The sequence below is a fragment of the Nasonia vitripennis genome, chromosome 2 (genome assembly GCF_009193385.2).
Source record: "Nasonia vitripennis strain AsymCx chromosome 2, Nvit_psr_1.1, whole genome shotgun sequence".
Taxonomy (NCBI): domain Eukaryota; kingdom Metazoa; phylum Arthropoda; class Insecta; order Hymenoptera; family Pteromalidae; genus Nasonia; species Nasonia vitripennis.
The window spans coordinates 30,727,207-30,737,759 of NC_045758.1; the positions used below are offsets into that span (position 1 = coordinate 30,727,207).

Consider the following 10,553-nt stretch of genomic DNA (forward strand, 5'->3'; position numbering starts at 1 on the left):
GTATATAAAAATGAAGCGAGCGATGTTATTTCATCGGGTTTTCCACGCAGATTTTTTATTAAAAATGATAATATCCAGTAAGTTGTTCGTAATTTACATTCAGGCGCTTGGCTTTGTCATATTTATCGGTTGTCGTCCGTTTTTAGTCGGCGACCAAATCAGCACTCTTAGACACTATCTAACTGTTAAAGTAAAAGTAAATAGCAATTCATACTGCCAATGGATTCGTAGGTAAACAATAACAAATATTTTTCACTATCACGCGCTTCGTTTTGTCACCTGCACACTCGTTTGATTTATCATCGTTATTCATAATTTTTACAAATTTTCCAACGTACAATTCCTCGTTTGAACATAAATACTTGTTGCTCGCGTCATCGCGGTTTCATTCACTCTCACTCTCAAGGAGGATCTAACAAACGCTTACATTTTACCGTATAACTATGTTCCGTATCCTTATACTAAGCATCGTCGTAGTGGCTTAAAAATTCGCATGGATGGCGTTATTCTAGTACAATCGTTTGTTGGATCCTTGCTTGCGCGGTTTTCCCTGTAGCATTGAAACAAGTCACTTGACAAGTCGTATAATGAGTTACAAACGGTAACGCAGAAGTAAAAATTTACATGTAGAAATTCGAGTCAGTAGACTATTTCGGTACTCTCTATTTCCTTGTTAATACGTCTTAAAAATATAAAATATTTACAATCGTAAGATTCCGCAACTTTGACAACTTCTACGCCTCGTTCGTAACGAAAATACATTTTGTTGCGATGTTCTTAGTCGATAATCTAGCAACGAATGTTAGTTATAAACTTTAACAATACACGTACATTCAATGATGCGTTTCACTACAATTTTCGTAGATGTAAGGATGACTCAGATTAAGACAGTGCATGTATTTGCACACATCAAACAATTTAACTTTGAATCTTAACATTACAGTTGATTTTCGTAAATGCTCAACACATAATCGAATTTATGCAAACAGTTACTTGTATGAAGTTTCAAAGGCATTTTGAAATTTTGAATTATGTAAGTGATTATTTATCGTGAACTTCATACTCACTGTTTTACATTTTGTCTTCAATGGTCAAACTGCTAGAGAATTATTAACTAAAAAAGCGTTATGTTGATATTCTTAAAAGGTTTCAGTTTGTTTAAAAACCGATTTAAACTTACAAATAAATTCATAATTATGAAAAAGCATCGTTTTGCTTTTCGGCTCTACTCAACTACTAACCAAATTAAAAAATTTCGTAAAAAAGGCTAATTACTTGTTGCGTTTTGTACAAGAGTCAATTTGTTATTTAAATCGGATTTGCAAGACCCGTTTTGACAATGTTCTTTATACCTTTCGTCGGAAATGAAAGCAGCATTGCAAGTATCACAAGTTAATGTAGGATAATCGGTAGGATGATCAGAAGTTATGTGATCTTCTAAATTTTTTTCCTCGTCATAACTTTTGAAGCATTTGTTGCATTTTCTGCAAATCTCTGTGTGCAGATGTACGCTCACATGCTTTTTCAAATTTTTCAACTTTAAACTTTTTGAACAAACCATACATTTTATGACTTTGTTCACATGAGGCTCGTGGGTATTTTGAATATGCCTTTTAAGTTGTGCCTTTAGGGAAAACGTTTTTCTGCATTTATGACATGGATGTCCTAATCCATCGTGGTATGCCTCATGTTCGTAAATGTGATCTATATGCAGAAGTTTACCACAAACGCGACACAGAGAAAATCCATGTTTGCTATCGAAATGCATTCTTCTCAGATGGGAATTATCAAATTTTAAATCACACTTGAAGCAATGGTAAACCAATGTCGAATCAACCATGTGGGTCTTCATGTGTTTGTCAAATGATTCCCCAAGATCTACTAAAGTTTTGCATTGTAAGCATGTGGTTTGGATTATTGGTTCAATGAATGCCGGTCCTTCGGTTACGCTACACTCGTGTTCAAGCGACTTTTCAATTCTATCGTAGCTAGTCGAGCAGTAACTGCATTTCAATAACGTCGGATGAAACCTTCTCACGTGTACATTGTAATATTTCAAATTCTTGAAATCTTTGCCACACGGGCAATGGCTTTTAGGATCGTGATTCAATTTTTTCGCATGATCCATAACTTCTGTTTTAGTCTGGAAGTAAGTCTTACACGTTTCACATCTGTATATAGGCAAATCTTGCTCTTGTTGTTTAGTTGATGTTGCTAATACTTTTCTGAAAAAATAAAATAAAATATCCATTAATTTTTTATTAAACTACTACTTAAGAAAATTAAGTGAAGAATAAAATTTGTTTATTACTGGCACAGGCTTCTTAACGTCGGCACACTACTATGATTTTTCGTAGAGTCTTTTACAGACAGAGCGTCATTTTCGGCTGTATCTAAGATTACCGGATCTCGTGGAATTTGCGATTCAATGACGTTGTTCAAATTACTATGATTAGAATTATCATCTTCGATATCCACTTCTTCATCATCCTCAGCTGCTCTTATTTTCAAAACAGTATGATTCTCATTATTAAATTGTGATGGGTCAGAAGCATCCACTCTTTGATTATTAAGATCAACAGAAGCCATTCCAGAGTCATTTGACGAGGCGTCGCTGTCCTTGCTGGGCCCTTTATAACACTCTTCAGTTGGAGTATTTCTTGGCACAACTTCATATGAGTCATTTTTATTCTTCTTAATTTTAATACTAATACCAAGACCAGAATCTGCGTCGTTGGAACTTTTCATAGGTTTTTTGCATTTGGCTTTGTGCAAGAACATTGTGTAAGAGCTTCTAAAGGATCGACCACATTCGCAAGTTGGTCGCTCTGATGGATTATCGTTATCTACATCCAAGCTTGAACTTTCCGAGTTATTTGTATCTTCATTTACCAAATCAGGCTTTGCAACTTCTCTTGGCATAGCCATATAATCAGTTATTGCTTTTTGTAATTTCGAAGGCTCTTTATGTATAGAAACTGGATTTGCTATTGCTTCTGCAGAAGACTGTGTTCCTTTTGCTAGCCTTAGCGGTGAATTCAAAAACCTGCATTTGGATGGATCAAAATTTTCAGGTGTTTCACCTCTCATCCTGTGAAGCTTTTTGTGGTAACTAAAGCTTTTCGTCGTTTTGTATAAGCCTAAGCATACAAGGCATTGGAAAGGACCATTATTGAAATTCTGTACAGGTAAGCTAGAATACTTCTTTTTTTTATGAATAGTCCAGCGAGGATGGTTCCGCTTTCTCTTCCTTACAGTAGTTGGCAAAGATTCGTTTTTGTCTACCGGAGCAGCCTCAGGAACATTCACGGATTCGCTCTCTTCTGGAGCGATTTCCTCTGCTGAAGAATTAGGAGGAGGATCCACAACTTTTTCACACTGAGTAATTATCGAACTAAGACAGCCTACTTTGTGGTAGTTTCTCATATGGGAAACAATATTAGTAGACAGTCGTTTGCAGAGAACACACTTTATTTTTTCTTTTACAGGACCAAGATTTCCTTTAACTTCTTTAACCTGAGATTCTTCGGTTTTCACTTCATTAACAATTGGAGTACTTGGAACCATGTCATTATCTGTTATCATTGGCTCTATGGATTGTTGCATTGTTTCAACTGCTTGCATAGCATGTACAGGGATTATTGTCTGTATTTGTGGTCTTAATGCTACAGGACTCACAGTCTCATTGATTTGAACTTTGCCGGAACTAGCAGCCAGTGGTGATACTACCTTGGCAATCATATCAGCTCTTGGTTTATAAATTCTCTTTGGATTGACATAAATTCCATGCTCCTGCATTGCATGCTGATGCAAATGATTGTTGTCAAGAAATTCCTTTCCACAAGTTACACAATGGTATAACTTCCTTTTACTTTTCACTGAGAATCTGAAATCAGGCAGGGCTTTATTGTCATTTCCCAGGCTGGGCTGATAAGGTATCAACTTTGGTTCTTCGCTAGTAGAAGAAGTCTTTGGCAAAACATCAGAGCTGTCTTCCTCTTTTGTGCATTCCTGGAGATTCTTTATCATCTGCATGGTATTCCAGATCTTGTCACAGTTCTCCAAAGCAACTGTCACATCTGGCAGTTGGAATTTCTCCTTGTAGTACAATGCGAGTTCTTGAAATCTTTCCTCTGTAGGGTCCTGTGAAGTATACGGATGCAATCAGTATTTTAAATTTGAAAAATTTAAATTCTACTACTTTATAAATAACACCCCTACTCGTTGAAGTAAACAAATAAAAAATGTGTTTTCAGTATTTTCATGTCATAAAGGAGTTGCAACAGATACTTATGTACAAACAAACCGGAAAAAATTTGCAACAAAATTCGACACTACGAGTGCACGTCGTGATTTGTGAAAGTTCATTGGCTTGAATATCGTTTTTCGCTTGTTTTTTTTTCTTTATTTTCCTCATTTCAATAACGGATAAACAGCGAACGAAAAATCGGAGTTGTTATGGTTTCCCGCACTTTTTTAGGTTAAAAAACCGCCACAGCAAACAAAAAAAGAAGACCAACTCACGACATAAGTCGGCGGAGAGACAGCTCTCTGCATGACAATGTCCGAGTCCTCGGGAAAGACCTGTGCCTCGTCCTCGAACATCCTGTCATCGTCGTCGTCATCCTCATTCGCGTGTTCATCCTCGTGCTCGTGCTCTATAACCTCGGGCGGCAGTAACATATCCGGGGGCTCTTGCTTGACGACGATCTCGTGTCCGTCGACATCGTCATCCGTAGCTACGGAGAAGGTTGTCGCTATCGCTAAGCCCAATTCGCCGGGTACGTCCTCCTCCATCATCCTCTCTTCTCTCTCACAACACAAGCCGATGCGGCTTTATCACTCGCGATCAAGCATTCATATATGCAGGCTGCACTGTCGGTGGTTCACGCGGCGCTGATACACGCGCGACTGCGTAGCGCGCGCGAATATCGGCTACTACGGCGGCGCTGGCCAAACTGCCGCCAGACATCGTCTCTCTACTGGCTGGCTCGGAACGCGACGCTCCCGGCTCCGATGGGAGAACTCTGAACTATAGAGTATAGGTATACCCCTGCACTGCACTCTGCAGGCGGGAAAGACTATGCTGATTCCCTTTGTGCCTGCGACGTGAGATATCCTCTCTTCCACTTGGGTTATTCAGTCCCTTGAGCGCAGGTATAGAGATAAACTTTTGGATCACAACGCGTTTACGAGGCGAAGGAGATTTTTCTAAAAGTATAAATATAGAAATTTGAGAGTTGAGAGAGAGAGAGAGAGAGAGAGAGAGAGACGCGATTGTCGGCACTGCAGTGACGAACCAACCTCGTCTCAAATCCCCTCCAAACCAAAGCTGTGTTTAAGTATGTGCCGACGCTCCACTTCAGCCTCTCCTTCACAGCCTTGTTGCTTTTACTTGGCTCGATTCGATTCATGTCGCGCAATATACTCTGCAGATGTTTTTCTGTCCAGATGTTCGCGGTTTAATATAATAAGACTTTCTTCTCATTAGGCTGCAGGTGATCGCCTGTTCTCTCGCTTGTAAACATAAGTATCCCGAATTGAAGATGGACGCTTGGGAAATATATTTAGTGGATTTTCCAGGTGGTCGATGTCTTGGGAAATTCGATCCCTCGATTGGGAAAGTGGAATATTCGAAGATGGAATAATTTCCGATGGTGGGAAAGTATTCCAGCCACTTTGGCGTCGTCGCCGTCAATTCAGAGCCATTATAAACTCACCACAATTAACTCCATCGATCGAATAACCGCAAGATAGAGAGTTGGTGGGTGTACCCATCCTGTAATTATATCATCTTCGTGATGAATACGATAGTGATCCAGTCCGTGGACTATTTTCATTCAGCTGACAAGAGCTAAATTCTTTCGAATCGCGTAGAAAGAACGATAACAAACTTTGTGGGGCAAAGGAATATTGTGGGATCGAAATAGCACATAGGTACGCCCCTGGAACTGGCTGGGAGAGAACAACGGAGATAGTGCGTCGGCCGAGGCAAGTCTGGAAGGGACGAGAATGGGCGAGTCCAAGCTTTTATTATTAACGAGTCTTTTTGCAGCTAAACAAAAAAAAGCTGATCGATCGGGAATCAATGTTAATACTGATGCATCGGAATATCTGATATGACAGAAGCAATATTGCCTATTGACCGATGGCATTCCTCGATGGGGGAAATCTGCGAATTCGAAGATCACGCATAGGAATATTAAAGATAGTCGATGGAAAAGACGGGGATGAAGACGAACGAAAATCTGGTTATCCCAAGGCTTCGGAATTAAATCCCGTTAGTTAAATACTCGAAAGGAAGCATTCCGCAGCTGACACAACGATATTAAACAATTTCCGAAGCAAAGTAACGCAGCCAACACATCGAAGCATCTCCTTCCAGTTAAAACTCCAGCTCGACGAAGTCAATAAAATATTATCAGAGGACAGGAAAACGTGAACACAGCATAAACGACGACTGCAGTTAGCCAGCCACAGCTAGTAGAGAAGCCGTAGGAATATAAACGTGGAAGAGAGAGAGAGAGAGAGAGAGAGAGAGAGAGAGAGAGCGAGTCGAGTCAGAGGTCGGACGAGTCCATTTCGTCTCGCTTCGGCGTACGTATATAGCGTCAGAGAGTTCTTTCTCCAAGCGGCGTGGTGTTCTATAAGGCTAGAAAAAAAGCGGCTATACCTACCGCATAGCGCGAAATATTTCGTGTCGTGGCGATTCCCTCCTATATAAGCTATTATCCTCTCCCCCCCTGTACAGAAGCGAAGCTATAGAGCCTCATTTCATTTACCAAGTATATAGGACTCGGTGTGTGGCATTGATCGAGAGACGTACCGGGAGGAAAATACCACGACGAGGGTCTCTCTCTCTCTCTCTCTCTCTCTAGCTTATAACAGAGGAGCAGAGCCATCCGCGAGCAATCGATTCTTCGAGGCACTGCTCGAATCGTCCACCGTCTGCAGGTTCTCTCTTTTGCTTCTTTCCATCTATATACTCTGCTCCGTCGCTCACTCCTCGTGTGTATTTGTACTCTCCTTGCGAGTAACAAGAAAGTGGCTATTTATAGATGTTGGAACGGCTGGCCGAACATGCAGAACGCATATTGTGATCCATCGGATGTGGAGAGGAATATTTTTCACGGCAACATTATCAGCCCATCTCTGGTGATAAAGGGAATGTTCTGGTATAATTGAGAGAATTGCGGGAATTGGTGGATGGATCGAGCAATCGAGATGCGCAGCGCGATGTTTTTGGCTCGGGTAGATACTTCTGGGTTTTGACTTGGAACGTGTTCCTTTTATGCGGTACATTTATAGTTGAGCTTTGTTCAATTGTTGGAGGTGATTTGGGAGTTCTGACGTAGTGGAATACGGTTAGTAAATAAGATCTTAATTGGAGATGTGAATATTGGAGGCTCATTTTGGTTGCGATTCTGGAGCTAATTATTTCCGATGATTTGGAATTCGAATCGGAAAACTGGATAAATCCAGAGCATTCTGAAGTTCATCTCTAAATTTAGAATCGGAGACGTGAACGCCGAAGTATTCTAAATACAAATCTTCTGCCGTACTGTATACATCGCTTTAAATGGTACGACGTCGTTCTTTCACACATAAATCATATTTAATTACAAGTCCATCTTTTTTGTACGAATCCACACTTTCCATCCGCCATCACAAGTATCTTCAACTCCGCGTTGAAAACATCCAACGCGACTATGACGTTACTTATCGTGAAAACGTTTAACCCTTGAGATGGGGAAGTTCACCGAATTTGCATCCGCTTTTATCAATTCCAAGGCTACCACAATAAATGCTTAGGCGAGCAAAACGGAATAAAACATCGTCGAAAGTGGACTGGGCAATCTCGTACGTTTACCCTGGAAACGCGTTATCACCAATTATCTAATGAAGACTCGAAGCTTTTCATAGTCACACTTTCAAACAATATTTTCACATGATCATCGACTCGAAGACTACATACAACATCGATTCCTACAGCCGTGGTACAACAAAAACTTTCCGAACTCAAACCTACAAGATAAATAAAATATTACATCGAGAGAAATCCAACGAAGTATTATATTATAGACGCGGTGTGCGGTGCAAAAACTTTTCCATCAGCATTTCTACTCCGATATACTGGATGTGTATATTCATATCGTTCCGCAATATAATGAATTGATTGCTCTCTCTCTCTCTCTCTCTCTCTCTCTCTCTCTCTCTCTCTCTTGGTGGGGAAAATTCGCAATTACACAATCACGAACATGCCCGTCCTTTTGCTCTATTCACATGCGTAGTCGTGCATAGTAGGATAAAATCATTATAAATTTCTTATGTCACGATAACGCCAAGTGCGGAGGGAACGCGGAGGTTCTGATCGATACTGCTTCGACGCCGCGTGTAGGTAGGTACAATCTAATGCCTCGTGGGTTTTTCACTTCAGGGATGTAATACGAAGGGTGTGGAGCTTTAGTTTCTGGAAATTGCGTTTGTTCTTCGAATCGACGAGTTTTAAAGTTACCCACGAATTTCGAACGAGTTGGAAACCCAAGTGGTAATTAGTCATGCTTCATCAGTGATGGGATGTTTCGCGCGAATACTTGAATATTTAGAATGTTTTAGTTTGGACGTCAGAAGTGGATAGCAAAAATCAATGGAATATTAATGTTTCTGAACGTTTATCGATTGTATTCTGGAAGGCTTCAGATAATTTTCATATGAAGATAGTTCGAACGTTAATACTCCAGAAGGGAAACACAACGAAGCGTTAGGTTCTAATCTCTCGACGTTGCTATATTACTTTTCTAATCTTCGACGAGGGTTAGCACTCTGCCCCCCGTGGTTTCGATCTGATATCGTCAACTAGTTGACTCTGGTGAAGTCTGACGTGGCTCGTGAGTATATTACGTGGCGGTACAAAAAGTATTGATTTTTCATAGTGGCAGCATTATTGTTATGTTATGCACGGGACGTTTTATTGAAGACACATTACATATTCCACATACGTGGTTTATGTATTGAATTGACTGCTGAATGTATTTCCTTTGTTGAAAGTAAATTATCAAAGCTTTCATTTACTCGAATAATACTCAAGCATTACGTTCGTTACGATAATGGAAGATATGGGATATCTAATGTTTCTCTTCTGACGCTGAAATGTTACTTTCCCCACAATTCGTTACCAACTAGAAAGACCTAATCCGATTCATCCGAATTCGATCGGATCATTTTTTCTACGTTTCAGTTTTGAGCAAATAACAAGGAACGACGCAGTCATCTTATAACAATATTCGCATTGTTACCCAACCGAATTCCCATTTCATGTGGAGCTTGTTTAACGACATCGTACACATCCGTCGTGATCTGATAAAAGTAACATGACATCTAACAAGCAAAGTAGTCGGTTCCACGATGTTTCGAGCGTCGCTTCTACTCCTCGCGTTCTCTATTGTTTCGCGCGATTGTGCACTTATTCCTGGCATACCCAATTCAGGTTAAAAAATCCATAAAATATACTAGGATCGAAGTATCGGTGAAATAATGAAACGAAGTGGGAATTCCCGATCTAACTGTTCTTTAAATGTTTCATCATTGCAGGCAATGTTGGATTTCAATTGGATCCCGAGCGTCGAGACGCTCAGTTTGGAGAAGGAATTCGCGACTGGTTTAAAAACATGAAGAACAAGCTGGGATTTGGAAATAAAGACACATCTAAGCAAGTCGAACTACCGAATCCGTTTGATTTGAATTCCAGTCCAAATCTGAAACTTTATCAGGCCAGTGAATCACCATCGGATCGACTGGTGATTCAGCCTGGAAACTTCTTTCTAGACTTATGTAAGTACGAACAATCATTTTCGAAGCATCATATTTTAATTGTTTAATTCCGCTGTAGCAAACGTGAAATTCGACCCTGACCGGGACTGGGGATTCCGCGTCAGCAATTGGTACGTAATACGCAAAGCCCCAACCACTGAACCGCCCTTCTATACCAACAAACCTATTGAAGAATGGGCCAACTGGAACGAATACTCATCGAGTTCCGTGGAAGATGTCATCAAACTCGGTCCAAAAGATCAAGTAAAGCCCAAACCTACCGAACCATCCAGTTTTACAACTGGAACGATTTTCCGGAGCACGATACCGGAAATGACGACACCTAGAACTACTTCCGCGTTGCCGGAAACGACGATGATGAGTAAGAAGAAGACGGCCAGTGCAGAGAAGAAAGAATCGAGTGAAAATTCTGTGGTAGTTATGCCTGTGCAAGATTTGAGCGTGGAAATTCTGAGACCGACTGCTTGAGCTTTCGATAGAACGAAGAAGGTTGTACGAGGGAAAAGTGGAGGCGAGCCAAGATTTGAGAAAAGTGGGAGAAATGAAGATGATGAAATTTTTGCGAATGTTTGTTAAACCTAAATAATGTTATTGTAATTAATAAATTCATTTACAAATTCGGTGTTCACGAAACCTCATTATCTTTTAATTCCTTCAACTCCTTCGATTCTGGTACCTATCTTTTGACAACACTGGAGCATTTATTTTAGATTCGTTTTGAT

At 40.3% G+C, this 10,553-nt stretch overlaps 2 protein-coding genes across 13 annotated transcripts in view; one reads left to right on the forward strand and one right to left on the reverse strand.

Moving 5' to 3' along the window:
* Nucleotides 1-10,464, forward strand: part of LOC100679561 — a 38,847-nt gene extending 28,383 nt beyond the window's left edge. For 2 of the 11 annotated variants that reach the window (XM_016981961.3, XM_031925004.1), the window contains exons 2-3: nucleotides 9,592-9,831; nucleotides 9,890-10,464. In XM_016981961.3, the coding sequence (XP_016837450.2) occupies nucleotides 9,592-9,831; nucleotides 9,890-10,299 (650 nt within the window). In that variant the 3' untranslated portion in view covers nucleotides 10,300-10,464. Of the gene's footprint in view, nucleotides 1-4,690; nucleotides 4,782-4,869; nucleotides 5,046-5,940; nucleotides 6,495-6,621; nucleotides 6,955-6,983; nucleotides 7,176-7,205; nucleotides 7,583-8,271; nucleotides 8,549-8,620; nucleotides 9,488-9,591; nucleotides 9,832-9,889 lie in introns of those variants that run through there. The other 9 variants (XM_016981962.3, XM_016981964.3, XM_016981966.3 and 6 more) reach the window with 9 other exon arrangements.
* On the reverse strand, nucleotides 26-4,977 carry LOC100679531. Of its 2 annotated transcripts, none has more exons than XM_003425815.5 (3): nucleotides 4,525-4,977; nucleotides 2,312-4,143; nucleotides 26-2,225 (listed from the first exon to the last, which is right to left on the reverse strand). In XM_003425815.5, the coding sequence occupies exons 1-3, from the start codon at nucleotides 4,798-4,800 to the stop codon at nucleotides 1,268-1,270; spliced, it is 3,066 nt and encodes a 1,021-aa protein (XP_003425863.1). In that variant the 5' UTR covers nucleotides 4,801-4,977; the 3' UTR covers nucleotides 26-1,267. The 2 variants fall into 2 exon arrangements, with proteins under 2 accessions (XP_003425863.1, XP_008204361.1); XM_008206139.4 differs by lacking the exon at nucleotides 4,525-4,977 and adding an exon at nucleotides 4,222-4,468.
* Nucleotides 10,465-10,553: the final 89 nt, after the last annotated feature.